This window comes from Neomonachus schauinslandi, chromosome 4 (genome assembly GCF_002201575.2).
Source record: "Neomonachus schauinslandi chromosome 4, ASM220157v2, whole genome shotgun sequence".
Taxonomy (NCBI): Eukaryota; Metazoa; Chordata; class Mammalia; order Carnivora; family Phocidae; genus Neomonachus; species Neomonachus schauinslandi.
Genome location: NC_058406.1, coordinates 54,818,818 through 54,835,950, shown reverse-complemented (window position 1 = coordinate 54,835,950; position 17,133 = coordinate 54,818,818). Strand labels below are relative to the sequence as shown.

General features: G+C 43.6%; 1 protein-coding gene across 3 annotated transcripts in view; it reads left to right on the top strand.

Annotated features, from left to right (window-relative positions):
• The window catches only part of WLS (Wnt ligand secretion mediator), a 100,331-nt gene that overhangs the window by 70,648 nt on the left and 12,550 nt on the right, over positions 1-17,133 (top strand). For all 3 annotated transcript variants that reach the window (XM_021680026.1, XM_044914535.1, XM_021680027.2), the window contains 7 exons: positions 1,250-1,411; positions 2,431-2,567; positions 5,714-5,882; positions 7,251-7,348; positions 7,707-7,770; positions 9,735-9,878; positions 11,124-11,207. In XM_021680026.1, the coding sequence (XP_021535701.1) occupies positions 1,250-1,411; positions 2,431-2,567; positions 5,714-5,882; positions 7,251-7,348; positions 7,707-7,770; positions 9,735-9,878; positions 11,124-11,207 (858 nt within the window). The remainder of the gene's footprint in view (positions 1-1,249; positions 1,412-2,430; positions 2,568-5,713; positions 5,883-7,250; positions 7,349-7,706; positions 7,771-9,734; positions 9,879-11,123; positions 11,208-17,133) is intronic.

Here is a 17,133-nt window from a genome sequence, read left to right as displayed (position 1 = left end):
TGAAGATAAAAAAAAATTGATGTTGGCCCTGAGAATATAGGTTTAGGAAGAGCAAATTAGGTCTTCCCTTACTTGATCAAGAGGTGTACACCCAGCAAATAGTGAAGCTGGCATATAAACCCTACATTGATGGCAGACACTCATCTCTTTTATAGGGAAAGTCCCTGGCTGCTAAAGCTCATGCCTGTTCATGCCCATATTTACTCCCCTACCCTGACCTCTTGGCAGGAACACATAGCCAGGAGTCCTGGTGAGGCAGAGCAGAATTTAGTTTTTAAAAGCAACCTGTACCCCTACTCTTTAATCTCCCACAACCATGCTCGGGGCAGTAGCTCTTCAATCCTTGGCAGGAAGTCTAAGAGGTGTTCTAGAAATTGGGCTAAATTTGGTTTAACTAAAATTTCTGCTCCCTTCTGCCATCTTACCTCTTGGGCAGTTAGGCAGAAAATCCCAAATGGGCATCTCTAATAAACTAATCTCACATTACCTTTTATCCCTTCTATCTTCCCCAAATTCTAAGTGCTCCTTGATTTCTTTTTCTATTAAATCAGTAAAAAGAAGATATTTTCACATTTTTGTAGCTTCCTTCAGGCCAAAACCGTGAAAATAACTAGCCATCATCTAAGAGTGTGATGAACATCAGCAAGGGCTTCCTCCTGAACATTTCAGAAGTTGACCGGTCCATACAGCCTTGGAGGTCTCCAGTGATGTGCTGCAAATAAAAAGCCCTTGTAGTCCTGGGAGACCAGCTTAGTCTCATGTGAGGTTTAATGAGGACTGAAGAACTGAGGAAGTGTTAAGGGATATATGAGATTTCTGTTTTTTATCTAAAATTTCTGGTTCCTGGGGCGCCTGGGTGGCTCAGCCGGTTGAGTGTCTGCCTTCGGCTCAGGTCATGGTCCCAGGGTCCTGGGATCAAGCCCCACATCGGGCAGCGGGGAACCTGCTTCTCCCTCTCCCTCTGCTGCTCCCCCTGCTTGTGCTCTCTCTCTATGTCAAATAAATAAATCTTAAAAAAAATAAAATTTCTGGTTCTACCTCACATGTGGCTGGGCTTTTTGGGGGGGGGGGGGCGGTGAGGAGCAGCCAATGGACGCCATGCCTCCAGTTCACCCTGTTATCTGTAGCCCTAAGGTATCCCTTTAAGCGTTAGCTTTTTAGCACTGTTGATGTGAGGCAAGGGTGAGACAATTTAGACCTAGTCTATTGGAAATAGTGATTCTGCCTCAAACCTCTGCTCTTCTTCCAGACCCCAGAGTATGAGGGCCGTTACTATGAATGTGATGTCCTTCCTTTCATGGAAATCGGGTCTGTAGCTCATAAGTACTACCTTCTGAACATCCGGCTGCCTGTGAATGAGAAGAAGAAAATCAACGTTGGGATTGGGGAAATAAAGGATATTCAGTTGGTGGTAAGTGAATCTAATGGATCCAGGCAGCATGGGACAGTAGAACACGGGCTCAGAACACTGGTCTGTGGGCATGTGTGTTGTCAGGGAACTCCGGCTCACTCTGGATGTCTCTGTGTGTCCGTTACTTCACCCGAGAAATAGAAATAACATGCCCATGATGGCTGACAGCTTCAATGGAAAGTAATACAATTATTATGCCCATTTAAGATTTTATTATAATGGCCATGATTGCATAATAACACCAAGATAAAAGTAATTTTTTTTTTTACATGTCTCACCTTGCAAGCACAAATGTTAAAAGGGAGTAGTGGTGTTTTAGGTTCTTTCCATTTGATTTGTTTAACAGGCGAAAAATAGAACATGGAGGAGGAGGTTGGTTTTGTTTTTTTTTTAATCTTTAAAAAGTCACATGTGAAGTGCATATTTATTGTAGAAAATTAGCACAAGTAAACAATATAGAACATAAAAATGACCTGCAATATTTAGAGAAATAATCATTGTTGAGGTTTTGATATATGGTTATATCCTATAATCCTTACAGATTTTCTTCTATATAGATAGATACATATATCCTTTACAAAAAAAGATCCTACTCAACTGCCTTCTTCCTTTTTTCATTTAATAGTATATTGTGAATATAATATAAATATACTTTGCAGTGCTGCTTAGCATTCCACTATATAGATTTACCTTAACACATTTTACCAGTCCCAACATCTTTAGCATCTTAAAATGTCTCAATTTTTCAATAAAAAACCTTAGAGAAAAAACTTTGATCATGTTCTTAATGATTCCTGTTTATAGTGGGTCCATTTTTTTGCCTTTTATTTAGATTTCTGCAATGCCTGAGGAGGGGCTAGGGAGAACATGAAGAGAGTATATGCTATGAGTGTTAAAGCTCTTGATCTTGAAAGTTCAGCAGAAAAGATCTGCTTTCACCTCTCCCCATAATGCATTTGCTGATAGAAAATAACACTAAGATATATTCACCTTCAAAATTATGATTGGTCTCTATCTAGGGAATCCATCAAAATGGAGGCTTCACCAAGGTGTGGTTTGCCATGAAGACCTTCCTTACACCCAGCATCTTCATCATTATGGTGTGGTATTGGAGGAGGATCACTATGATGTCCCGACCCCCAGTGCTTCTAGAAAAGTAAGAGCTGATTTCAGAGCACTCTTAAGGAACACTGGCATCCCAGATCTGCCTGCCATGGTGCTGGTTTTGCTGGGGTCTATTTCAAGTGGTCAGTGTGTTACTTGGGCTGGTGATTGGACCATGAATCATCCTGGATTCTTTTTTCTCCTTCAGCTTTCACATGCAAATTATTATTAAACCCTAGGGATTAAACCTCTCTCACATTTCTGGCTCTCTATTCTGTCTTTGCTCTTCATTCCCATGGTCTGGGTCGAATACTTCTTTCTGTCACAGTGAACAAATTGCCTTGCTCCTAAGCCCAACCCTCTCACCTCCAGAAGGACAATACTCTCGTAGATACATCCCCTTTCTGTCCCACATTACTGACTTTTCCTTTCTGCTGGATTATTCTCATTAATATACAAACACACTATACCATTTCTCATTCTTGGACAAAACTCTTACTTTTCCTACTTCCCCCTGAAACCACCCCACCATTTTTCTACTCCTCTTTACAGCAAACCTCCTCAAAAACCTTACCTATATATCTTCTCAACCTGTTCTTTCTTGAGCCCATTCCGCCCCTCATTAAAACTGCTTTTGGGGCGCCTGGGTGGCTCAGTCATTAAGCATCTGCCTTCAGCTCAGGTCATGATCCCAGGGTCCTGGGATCGAGCTCTACATCGGGCTCCCTACTCAGCAGGAAGCCTGCTTCTCCCTCTCCCACTCCCCCTGCTTGTGTTCCCACTCTCGCTCTCTGCCAAGTAAGTAAATAAAATCTTCTAAAAAAAACAAAAAAAACAAAAAAAAACTGCTCTTGACAGGATCACCAATGACCTTCACACCCCAAATCCAATGGTCACTTCTCAGTTCTCACTTTTCTAGACTCATCACCAACATTCGACATAAGTGGTCACTTCCTTGTTCTTCACAGAGCTTCTTCCACTCTCCTTTGCTGACCATCACTCTGTTTCCAGTGCTGTTTCCAACCATCTTTCCAACCTCTTAAACTTTGGAGCCAGTGCTTAGTCTGTGTACTTCTTCTCTTCATTAGCTATGCTTATTCCTGAAGTGATGTCATCTAGTCTCATGGTCTTAAAAATCATCAGGCTTTGATGACTCTTAATTCATATCCTCAACCTCAGCCCCTCCCAGCCCTAAATCCAAGAATTCCAGCTGTTTGTTTAACATCTTCACTTGCACAGAAATGTAATGCATACAAAGGACATTTTATTTCCTCCCTCTTCAAACTTGCTCCTCTCCCATGCATCCCCATCGTAGGAAATGGCAACTCTATCCTTTCAGCTGCTCAGGTTAGAGAAGTAGGAGTCATCCTTTACTTCTCTCTTTTTTTCACACCCCTCATCCAACCCACCAGGAAATCTCACCATGTCCATTGCTACCCCCTAATCCAACTCCCCATCATTTCTCATTTCTTACCTGGATTATTGCAAATAGCCTCTCCACTGTTCTTCTTGCTTCCACTCTTTTCCTTCCTACGGTCTATTCTCAGAGCAGCCAGTGTTCCCCTTCAAGTGTAAATCAGATCTTGTCACTCCTCTGCTCAAAGCTCTCTATTGGCTTTTCATTTCCTTTGCCCTGGCCTATAAAAAGCCTTTGATGACCTGGACCCTTGCCACTTCTGATTTCATCTCCTTGCCCCCTACCACCTGATGATGCTCAGACATGCCTGGTAGGCTCCCACCTCAGGGCCTTTGCACTTGCTGTTCTCTTCATCTGAAATGCTCTTCCTTAGATATCTCTGTGGCTCAATTCCTCATTTCCTTCAGGCCCAGGCATAATGTCTCTTATCTTAGAGGCTTTTTCCTACTCACCTTATATAAAGTAATACCCCTTCTCTCTCCATTCTTTTACCTTGTTTTATTTTTCTTTATATATTCTCTATTTATTTGTTCTCTTTCTTCACAGACCCCTCCTCTCACCCCTTCTAATGCAAGCATCATTAGAGCAGGATCCTTGCCTACTTTGTTTACTACTGTATCCCAGCATCTAGAATAGTGACTGGCACATAGTAGGAGCTCAATAAATATGAATTTGTTGAATGAATGAATGATGTCACTCCATTGTTTAAACTTCTTATTGGAGCCTCAGTCTTTTCAAGATAAGTTCTCTAATGGGGTAGGCGAGTTTCTTCATGAGCTCAGCCTTTTTTACTTCTCTGGTGTCATGTCCTGTCATTTCCTCATGTCCTGTCATTTCCTCCATGTGCGGATCCCCAAATGATTCAGGCTGTTCCAGGCTTCTGTGCCTCCATTCAGGCTTTTCCCTCTGCTAGCAATGCCCTTCCACCTCCCCAATTGTGACTCACAACTCCTCTCCATTTCTGTCTCTGTCAAGGTTAGAAGTCCCTGGGGCAGCCTGTGCACACTTCTGTCATATCTCTTGTCACACTTTATTTGGCTCAGCCACTAAATCTACCTCCATGAGTAGAAGAGTACCACCTCGCTTGGTTATCTATGGCCCTAACAAAATGCCTGGCGTGTGATCCGTGCTTAATTAACAGTTGTATTTCATAGGTATGATTGAAAGTATGAATAAATCAGTGACAAAATGAATGATATTTGATAGAGCAGTGGCAATTAATTGGGCAGTAGGGAAAAAGCAAAATGAAAACTAAACAAGCAGCTAAAAGAAGTTGTATTTCTTGTTGTTTGGAGTAATTTCTTACTGAAACAAACATGCTTATCCAATTGCCAAGGAGGATATCATCATCACAATAATAATCATGAGTGTTCTTAATGATCAAGTTAATGATTACCTGGATAGGTGAAAGAGGATAGTTATGTTCAGTGAGGTCTGTTTAAGAAGGCAAAGGAAGGGAAAAACATTGTAGGAAGCTCTTAATCTGATGTGGTACCAAAATAAAGTGCAGGGCACTAAGGAGCTTAGCTTCAATTATATAGAAAGGTTAATGTAGGCTTCCTTCATCCCGCGGTGGTGCCAACAACACAAGGCATTTTGCGTCTGGGTGTAGAAACTCATTATGAGAGCTAAGAAACTGATCATATGGCTTCAGTCTCAATAGGTAACATCTCAATTCCCCAAACTGGGTTGTTTTTTTGTTTGGTTTTGTTTTGGGTTTTTTTGGAAAATCTGCCTCCCAGATGAATAAAGTGGTTTTCCTGCTATTTTCTCATGATCAGAGTCATCTTTGCCCTTGGGATTTCCATGACTTTTATCAATATCCCAGTGGAATGGTTTTCCATTGGATTTGACTGGACCTGGATGCTACTGTTCGGCGACATCCGGCAAGGCATCTTTTACGCGATGCTCCTCTCCTTCTGGATCATCTTCTGTGGCGAGCACATGATGGTAAGAGCCTCCTGAGGGAGGAAGGGACGGGTGAGACAAGATCAACTAGTGGCTGCAAGACTGAGCTCTGGAGTCAGAACGCCGGTTCAAATTCTGACTCCCCCACTTGTTACCTAGCCACGTGGCCTCCGGCAAGTGACTGGCCCAGAATCTCCGGTTTCTCATCTGTAACATGGATTTTAAAGGCCTGGTGTATAGGGTTTTCGTGAGATTTAAGCGAGATAATGTGAGTATTTCACAGAATGTAAACACAAATGTCAGTGATTATTACTGTTTCTTCTGCTTTGGCTTCAGCTCTGCTTGTCCCCAGGACCAAGGTAACCCTCAGAGAATGTGGGTCTGGCTCTTTCCAGCTGGCAGTTTGTCCAGGTGGCCTGGTAACCCCTGTTACCCTGAAATACTGACCTCCCTGGTCTCAGTTTGCACAGATATCAAATCCTATTTCAGGAGGGATTGAAGGTACCACGGCTAAAAATAAGAATGGTGCGGTCCTCACGTTGTGGCTCAGGTGATATGCCAGCTGGAGCTTGGTCCTCCTGGCAGGCAACCAGCTTCATAGTAGTGGACTGCTTTTAAACTCCACTAGGGTTTGATCCTTGCTTCTGAAGTCTTGCAGCCCTTCTAGGAGAGCAGTGAGAGCAGAGAGAGGTGTTTGCTGATGGCTGGGGTGCCTGGGGTAGGCGGGAGGGGTCCTCCAGTGGTGATGCTCTGAGAATGAGCCCTTGGCAGCAGGACTCGGGCCCAGCAGCAGCACAGCGAGCCACGGTGGAGGCCCAGAGTGGATTTGTGTGGACTGTCGCACCTGGTCTTCAGCCTGGGTGCTAAGATTTGTCTTCTGCCTTTCCCCGTTTTCTCGCTCTACATTCCTTCATTTTCTGTCTCTTAGTGTCTTTGTATATCTACCAAGAGGAACCACTCTTGTTTTTAATGAAGGTAGGGAGAACATACGTCTATTTTCCTAACCATGAGAGATACTGATATATCTCTTGACATATTTTAATGCCTTAAAGTGTTTATTTTGTCCTCTGAGGGTCCACCCGCCTGACAAACACATGCGATAAACCACTTAATTTAATTCGGAATGAGTTATTTTGCAAACCACAGAACTTCCACTGCTGAAGATACAAGGCCTTTCTTTGTGTTCCCATAGCATCCTGTTCTTATGGCTATGAGAGCCCCTATGGATGGACTGATAAAAAATGAGCTCCTCTGGAACAGAGATTTTGGTTTTACTCATTCTGATATGCCTAGAGTCTAGCATGATGCTTGGTATACAACAGGTGGTCAGCAGGATTGTTAGAATGACTGACTTACCTGTAGAATTGCTTTGCTCTCCCCGATGTCATTTCTCATTTCCATTTCCCTCAGGATCAGCACGAGCGGAATCACATAGCAGGGTACTGGAAGCAAGTCGGACCAATTGCTGTTGGCTCTTTCTGTCTCTTCATATTTGACATGTGTGAGAGGTGAGCAGGTGCCTGTGGGATCCTGGGCTGAAATGTGCATCCCCATGTCCACCCCAGCCCCTCGGGAGGAGGATTCAAAAAGAGGAAGGGTGGTCCGGAGCCTGTGGGATGGAAGCACTGGACGTGGTCATGTCCTCAGATAAGGATTGGGCTGAAATCAAAGGCAAAGCTCTTTCTAGATGGAAAATATTTGTGCTGGTCCTATCCTTCAAACTCTGTTTCTCTTTAAGTCTGTGAACTTTTCTTAGTCTACACACAGCCCCCGCCCTTCTGGCTGAGAAGCAGAGGATGTGTAAAAAGGAAAGTCCCCCTTTGCCTCTGTATTAATTGTGTCTTTCCATCTCGTTTTTCTTTCTAGAGGGGTACAACTCACAAATCCCTTCTACAGTATCTGGACTACAGATGTTGGGACAGAGCTGGCCGTATCCTTCCTTGATGACTTCAGGGTTTCATTTCTTCCCACAGCCGCCAGCCAGGTTCCCCCAGATCATTTTCTAAGTCCTGCTAATATTCTCCATGTGTGCTCAGCCAGAGCTTTGATCCTCAGACCAATGATCATGGCACAATTAATGCAAATAATCAGAAGAATTAATGCTTGCTTTTAAGCCCGGTGAGAGCAGGCAAAATGAGGAAGGTGCAGCATATCCCCATGGCAGAGGGCTCAGAGTTGCTCGTCTTACCACAGCCTGTGCAAATGACCTGTGATACACTTGTTTACCGCAGACTCAAGCATGACTAGCTTTTCCCTGGAGCCACGGAGGTTCACCTCTGGGCCCCTGTGGGAGAGCCTGTTTCTGAAGTCCTCCGTGTGCGAGACTTCTTACAGTGACCTTGGTGTACCAGCGTAACCACGCTGCTGCTATTCATTTCTGAGACTGCATGGAGATAAGGCTAAGGTGATTAGTTCCAGAGGAGTTGCCGAGGCTTCTGGTTGGTTGGCATAAACTCTGAGTCATCTTCATGAAACAGAAGTGACAGTCTTCTCTTATCCCCTTCAGGATGCTGGATTTAAATATTTTATCTTCCTGAATAATATGTTAAGTGCTTTGGGAGAAAAAGACTCTCCTCTGTTGTAGTGGGGAGAAAGGCTGGAGTTGTATTATTTCTTGATGGATAATATCTTGTCATGTGCTGGTAAATATGCTTTGTCTGGTCATGATGTTTGTGTGGGCTTCTTAGTATCACAAGAACTTGGTGAGCAAACTGATTCAGTAGTATCATTACCTTAATAAAGATGAGGGAGTTGTGCTCTGCCCTACTCCCATCCTTCCTCCCGAAAATGTGAGCTGCACAACACGGGGAGTCCTTACAATGTTAAGTCTACTTCAGCCCTTTCATTGTCCATATATGATGAAGGTCCATGGAGGCAAATAAAATGTCAGGGCCTAGCAAAAAAAAAGCTATATTCCCTTCATTCTGGGGTACTGTCGGCATTCGGAAAGAAGGAGAAACTGCGCTGAATATATTATTTAATGAAATATACACACTGAGTGCACGCTTGTTAAAATATTTTAAAATATGCAGCTTGGGGTAGAGTTGTAGCAGAAAGGACTTGGATTCAGGTCACCTGCCTCCCAAGCCAGCTCAGTGTTCCCCAAGCCTTGGTGGTTCTCAGGTTGAGCTTTCAGGATGGGTCTTAGAGTTGCCCTGATCAGTTTCAAAGTATATACTGCGCCCACCCTCATCTCCCACCTTGGCCATCTGTCCTTCTGCTCTCTGTTCCATTTGACAAGATTTTTCTTGTGGTGACAGAAAATTGCAAACAGAACTTCATCCCTGGTTTTACTTCAAGGCCTTCCATCCCATGCCCAGCATCCCTTGAAGCTGCTGCTCCTAACCCCCACGTCATCACCTCCTGATTCCACGGTGTCTCCGTCTCCTTCTAAAAATCCAAGGACTAGCCCACTGGTTCTCAACCACGATTATACTTGGTTTCCTTGCTCTTGGAAAATCTGATTCCATAGATCTGCCATGGAACCTGGGCTGTATTGTAACTCTTCTGGTGGTTTTAATGCAGCGTTTTACCTGACCAGTCATTTGCAACCAATACCCAGTATTTTAGTGCTTTTCAAATGGATTGTGCATACCAATCTCCTGAGAATCTTGTTACGAGCCAGATTCTGATCCAGTAGGTCTCGGGTGGGCCCTGGAGTCTGCATTTCTAATAAGTGAGGCTCCATTCCTCCTCTCACTTGCCTTAGAAAACATCTTGGAACACTCCACTCTGTTGTACTTTTGTGTCCGAAAATCTCTATCGCTGGCATTAGAATGCCAGGTTTTAATATTTTATCCCCCTGTTTGGAGACCACGGGTGTCCTTGCCAAGAGAGCTGAGGAGAAGTGTTTGTGTCAGCAAGCCTGCCCTTTCCTTTACTGGAAACCGTCAGATGGCCTTCATCATTGTGGCTGGTATCTGCCTCTGCCTCTACTTCCTGTTCCTGTGCTTCATGGTGTTTCAGGTGTTTCGGAACATCAGTGGGAAGCAGTCCAGCCTGCCGGCCATGAGCAAAGTCCGGCGGCTGCACTACGAGGTGAGCAAACCTCCCGGCTCATGTGGGACTTGGTGACTCAGGAGCTCCTGCTTGGTGTGTAAACACACACCGCACACCACACACCTACACCTGGAGATGAGAAGCCTTTATTTCAGATACATATGGAGGGATTCTCCTGTCACAGAAGATGTCTGGGCAAAATAAGAGGCTAACTCTGACTCTGAGAAGCATCTAGCTGGCTTGTGTCGATCTTGGAGTTTTCTGTGGTCTATATGTCTTTCTGTCCTCAGAAGGGGTGAACTTGTTCAGCAGGTTCTTCAGCTTTGGGATGGAATGTGGGTGATACTAGATGGGAGATTTGATTAGGGTGGCATCAGGGCTTTGGCTGGGGTGAGGCTTTAGGTAAGGTTCCCTTGCTGAGAATCAGCCTGGAGCCTGGGCTTCAGCCCAGGTGATCTGATTTTTTAGACTCAGAGAGGCCACATTTCCCCTAAAATATCCAGCAGGTGATCAAATAGAATTCAGTAATCTCTGTTTATAGATTATGTGCTTCATTCAAGGGAAAACACTCAACATCCTCCAATCTCTTAATGCAGGCAACACATTCTTAATTTTTCAAGGATCCCTTGGATTCATGCCTAAGTGGCTGTCCCTGGAGACATGGGCCTAATTCCTCTTGTGAAAAGAAACAGAAACTACAGAACCCCAGGGTTTTTATATACAGTGGATCGGCAGCTAAGAGCCCCCAAGTAAGAGGTGTCTTTCCCTGAAACACAGGTTTCCTTAAATCCTGCTCTCAGGAAACCCTGGGCACTTTCTGAAGCTTTGCATGTCTCTAGAGCTGGAGTGACACATGAGAAAATAAAACCAAATCCACTTCATGTTGATTAATATGCACATTTCTTTTTGTTCACTGGAGCAGAATTTTATTACAACCACAGAAAACTTGGATTTGGTGACTTTGAACCCTTGCAGAGAAGCATAACCAGCTTAGCAGGGAAATTAGCAGCCTCACAACGTGCCGTGAATATAATTTCCCGGGCTCTGGTATCAGTGTTTCATGAGAGATAAGAACATAAGAAATGTTTGGCCCAATAAATTTTTCAGTCACCTTCACCTCTGTAGGAGAAATGTTACTATATGAAATTATTTTACTAGTCCCTCTTAGGGATTTTGTTTTATAGATATTTTTTTTAAATTGTTTTTTTACAGAGTTATATCTTGAGAAAAGGATTGGTGCTAGCTGGGAGAGTGGTAATCTACTCTTTCTCTCCTTCCCAATAGGGGCTGATTTTCAGGTTCAAGTTCCTCATGCTGATCACCTTGGCCTGCGCCGCTATGACTGTCATTTTCTTCATTGTTAGCCAGGTAAGTGGACCCTGAACCGCGTCAGGGTGAGAATGTCCCTGGAGGGGTGCCTCCACTCTGCACAGAAAATTCTAGAGAGCTGCTGAGGAAGGAGCAGGGAGGCTGTAATGGTAGGCACCTCTTCAAGCCATGTTTTTTAAGGTGCTCTACGCTGGGACTGAACCACCTGGCCAGAGGTGGATGGAATTTTCCCTTTCAGTATAGCCTCGTATGAGGAAGAAAGTTGCTACATAAATTAAAAGCCTGCAGCCAGATTGAAGGGCACTTATTTCATTTACTTAAGAGAATACACTTTTTAAGCCCTATGGCAGAACACCAACAAGCAAGTATTCGTTTGACTTGATCTTTATCTAAGCATTAACATAGATCCTTTTACAGTCCATCAGCCATTCTTTGTAATAATTATATTGCCACTTAAACATGAAATACAATTCAGAAGTCCCCTTGATAGACTCTTACCTTTCTGCTGGTTATTTCCAAAACTCAAAATGTTGCTATACTTGAAAACTTCAATAGTGGTAATAATTTTAAAATGTTGGTAACTGGCTTTGGAAAGTGGAAAGCACTGTTTAAACCTGACAGATGACCTATCTGCCATTCATTTGAGCTCCACAAAAATCCTGTGGGTGTAGGGTGGTTGGGGTGGTTATCTCAGTTGCTAGGATATGAAATCGAATGGCCTTAGAAACATTTCCCATTTGTGCAGTTTTCCAGCTGGGTGGGATAGTGGATGATTAGTTAACAGTTCTAAGGTTTAATTTTGCTATCTGTAGAATGCATGTAGTATTAGTATTGCCACAAAAGGGGGCCGTAGGACCACAGGAAGTAATGCCTGCAGAGTGATTTGCAGAGTGCCTGGCACATCGTGGGCAGGAATAGCCGTGCTCTTGTGAATAACAAAAGGGGTGAATGTTGTGCCAAAGGACATTCAGTAAGTTGGGGACCAGAACCCAGTCCTTTTGACTTTTTTTTTTTTTTTTTTGGCCAACTGTTCTGTCATCCCTGTATTTAGCCAAAACTGAGAATGTTAGTGCAGATGGAGCCTTAGGACCGGACTTGTCTCACTGTGCTGGCTCGTTTCCCTCTAGTAGAGGGGCTCCTGTGCTTTTTCTGTAGCATAGATCCCATGGGCAACCTGCTGGAGGCTATGGGTGTCTTCGTTGAATGTTTTTAAATGAGTAAAATAAAGTACTTTGTATTTCAAAGATACCTGCAATTACACATGTTACGGATGTTACAGATACGTATCTATAATTGTAATTGATAGGAAAATGTCATGATTTTATGGGTAACAAAATTACAGGTTGTGCTAGTGCTAATATTAACAGGACTTTGTTTTCTACATTTATAATTGAAAGAAATGGTAACTTTCATATCATAAAGATACAGTTTTTCTCATTCCAGTCCATGGACCTCTTGAACTTGATGCAGGGACACCCAAGGGTGCCTCTGACCCACGTTAGGGGCCTCTAGAGACATGTGGGCTCTGCCCACTGGGCAGTGTGAGTGTTGCTGTTGAAGGCTGAAATGAGTGTGGAAAACAAATAAAACAAATAATACATATCTGTCTTCGAAAAGTTCTGCTTACCACATCTGCTGTGACCTACACCAGTAACCAAGGAAACTTCAGTCATCACTCCAAATGCAGTAACATATTTCAAATTCTGAATGAGTTTTTTATTCACCCAGCTGAGGCTCAGACAAGGGTGTCTGAGGGCTGACTTATCCTTTGGCTGATTCCTTCATGTGACCCGAGTGTCCAGTCCTCCAGTGCCTCGGTAACTCACTGGGACACTCAATATGGCCAGTTGGATGAGTCCGAGAGAGCAGGGCACACTGCTTGGAGAAACAGAAGCGTCAAGTAAGCTGGGCTGAGAAATGAAAGGCAGTCTCAAGATACGTTCTCAGGAAGGCAGAGACAAAGGGCACTTTGGGTCTTAACTTGTGTCTCTGCCCCCTCAGAAAGCTGCCACCACGCTCCCACAGCCCCATGCCACTTACGCACCTGGCTCTGCAGAGAGTCCCTTCCAGGTGAAGTCCAGAAGGGATGGCTGCTGATCTTGAAGGCAGCCACATGTTGCCCGAATTTAGCCTTGTCTATGTTACATAGTGCACCGTTTTCAAGCAAGGGAGGCCAGTTCTTCCAAGGAGCAGAGTTTGTGGCTTTTCTTTGGAGAAAAAGATTAATATTCCATTTGCCCCAGTATTTTCTAACACGGCTCCAGACTGTGGCTGGCTTTTTATATCTGCCGCAGCGACAGTCAGCCCGGAGTGGATTTCAACTCCAAGGGGGTAGCAGCGAGTTCTTTTGGATTCCATTAGCTCCTCACATTCCTCCTGCTGGGTTATTTTTTTAAGGTTTATTTATAGATATCTAAGACGTTTTCAGGCATAACTCTCGATGTCCCAGGTACTGTACTAATATAGTCATCAGAGGATTTATTTTTTAATGTCATTTTGGAATGTCTCAGCAATGAGCTCACCTGAAAGAAAACCTATTAGGTAACTTTTTGAAATAGATCCCAGCCTTAGGTGAAAGGAATGTATTAAAACTCCCATTATACTCTCGGGCTTGCTGAGAGAGCTTGCATTTAAGCCCCATGAAATATAATGCAAGGGGATCTCGCCAGGATATTGAAGCTCTGAGGCCAGGAATGAAGGGCCCACAGGAAGCTGTGGAATGCAGTGACCTTGAGGCTTTGTAGCTGGGTCCTGAGGGGCAGTCTTTTAATGCCTGCCATTTTAATGGCCTCAGTCATAGCAACCGAGAGATGGTACATCACAGTCTGGTATTATAGCCCCTTCCCTCTGGAAAAGAAAGAGGCGTTCCATTTAGAGGTGGCAGGCAGTAGGGAACAGAAGTGCAATGCAGGGGAGAAGGTCACCAACCTTCACTAAGGGGACCCCCAGGTGCCTGACATTCAGGTCAAGCCACATGCAGCAAACTCCCAGAGAGCCTGTCCCCAGCTCTTTTTTGTGTGTGTGATCACTTCATTCTGTTACTCACAGAGGAAATGTTTCCAGTAAGAGAGCCTGTGTCTGGGATTTGGAAATCTTGTTGTTAAGTGGAATGTTGGTTGTCAAGACTACTGGGTGTAAAGGGATTTGACCTTCACTTGGCTCCAGGGGTATAATTGGGTGGTTTTACACAAAAGTAAATTGTTCAAATGTTAAATCAGGAAAAACAGGGACTTTTAGAAATAAGACTTAGGCAGAGGGAAGATGATTTTCTTTTTTTTCTTTTTTCTTTTTTGGTTAGGGCTATCTGATTTTTTCCTCCGGAAGTTAAAATGGGGTGACTGTCACCTCTCTGCTTTAGCATTAATAAGATTTCGGATTGACAAGGGCCGCTCTGTTGAGGCTGTTTACTGTGGTTCATGCTGGTGGGAACGTGCTCAGAACTCTGGAGGTCCCAGGCATGAATAACCGAGAGAGGAGACGGGCACGCACCCACAGTCGAGTGACTCTCTGTATACAGCTCATCTATGCAAACGCAACTCTCTGCCCTCAGCAGGAAATAATACATTTAGGGATTACAAATTAAATAGTATGGGTAATTCTGCAGGCTTATGCCAAACAAGGTGCAGGCGTCTCACAGCAGACCTGAGATGGGGGCATGAATCTGCTAGTTCCTCAGGCCGTCTGAGCACCTCTGTACCCCTCATGGCATAAGCATCTCATTTCAGTGCTTCTACTGTAAAGCTGTATTTTGCATATAGATCCAGTTTTGAATATCCTATATTACTATGTCCAGGATATATAGTACATCGATATTACTCTATGGATTTGAATATGCAAACCCGTGTATATATACACTGTATAATAATTTGCATTATGGTTAATTAAGTGAATTTTCAAAGGAAATTTGATCTTCCACAATAGTTGCTCCATTTGCTAACTTAACAGACTCACCACTGTTTAGGATAATATGCCTACTCTTATATTGCATAATGGTTAAGAATACCTTCTTTTGAAGTCAGAGCCATGACTTTCGGACTGAGCAATCTTGGACAAGATCATGTACCTCACTGAGGCACAGTTTTTCCCTGTGTTGAGTGGAAATATTACCTGCCAACCTCATAAAGTTGTTATTTTTATTTTTTAATTTTTTTTAAAATTTATTTATTTGAGAGAGATAATGAGAGAGAGAGAGAGCACATGAGAGGGGGGAGGGTCAGAGGGAGAAGCAGACTCCCTGCCGAGCAGGGAGCCCGATGCGAGACTCGATCCTGGGACTCCAGGATCATGACCTGAGCCGAAGGCAGTCGCTTAACCAACTGAGCCACCCAGGCGCCCATAAAGTTGTTATTTTTAAAAAATATTTATTTATTTGACAGAGGGAGAGTGGGAGGGAGAGCGAGAGAGAGCATGAGCAGGGGGGAGCGGCAGGCAGAGGGAGAGGCAGACTCCCCGCTGAGCAGGGAGCCCGATGCGGGACTCGATCCCAGGACCCTGGGACCATGACCTGAGCCCAAGGCAGACACTTAACCGACTGAGCCACCCAGGCGCCCATAAAGTTAAGACTAAATAATATCTTCCATTTAAAATTCTTACTGTAGTGCCTGACATATTAGCATTGGATAAATGTTAACTATCATTACCCTTATTATTTTATTTTATTTTTTTAAAGATTTTATTTATTTATCTGAGAGAGAGAATGAGAGAGAGAACACGAGAGGAGAGAGGTTCAGAGGCAGAAGAGACTCCCCGCTGAGCAGGGAGCCTGTTGCGGGACTCGATCCTGGGACTCCAGGATCATGACCTGAGCCGAAGGCAGTCGCTTAACCAACTGAGCCACCCAGGTGCCCCATCCTTATTATTTTAAAAAAGTCTGAGTTTTGCTAATATTTGTGTTAGAGAGCAATATTTAAGTGAAATAATACTTATTACCCATTGACTTACTTTTAAGTACAATCATCATTCTTTACTATAGAATGCAGTATTTTCTCTTTACTTTGGCATCAGATATTTCCTTCGAGCAACTGTTTCTGTCCTCCCTTTCTACTTCCATGTACTTGAACTAGCATTCCTGCACATGCCTGTACCTTTGTCCATATTCATTCAACAAACATCTGTTTGTCGAATACCATTGTGAACCAGGCATACAGGTGGGCGTTTCCTTAGATCAGTCATGCCAGTCCCAAGAATCAATTTCAGCAAAAAGGTACTGAGTTTTCCCAGCTTACGTCCTAGGAAGTAGGGTCTCTTGCAGGAGAGAGACCTATTGAGGGGTCTACTGCCTTAACAGAGTAGAAGAAAATTACAGCTGCCTTATTCCATCGTATCTATAGTTCACCCAGCCCACCCTACTCCTTCCTCGCACAGAACAGTTCCCTTTGTTATGACAGCAGGTACATAGATTTCCAGGAATTATCTTAAGACTTCCTTTCCTCTTCCATTATATGCATTATAATCATCTTAAGGATGCCCTAGGTACTGTAATTTTTATAAAGCTAGGGTATTCTGTTAAGAAGAGTGACATTTGGAGACATTTCTAAGAAGTTAGTTCTATGGGGGCGCCTGGGTGGCTCAGTCGTTAAGCGTCTGCCTTCAGCTCAGGTCATGATCCCAGGGTCCTGTGATCGAGCCCCGCATCGGGCTCCCTGCTCATGGGAAGCCTGCTTCTCCCTCTCCCACTCCCCCTGCTTGTTTTCCCTCTCTCGCTGCGTCTCTCTCTGTCAAATAAATAAATAAAATCTTTAAAAAAAAAAAGAAGTTAGTTCTATGTAGCTTAAATGCTCATACATTGTTCTAAAATCAGTAATGGTTATGAAATTCTTTGCCAAAAATATTCCCGAGCACATTGTATCAAGTGAATTATTTCCAAAAATAAGTTAGGGTTCATGATAATGGTTTATGCATCACAAAAATGAAAAATTATGTATCACCAAGGCCAACTAAAATTGGTAAGTCTAGAGTTAGTTAA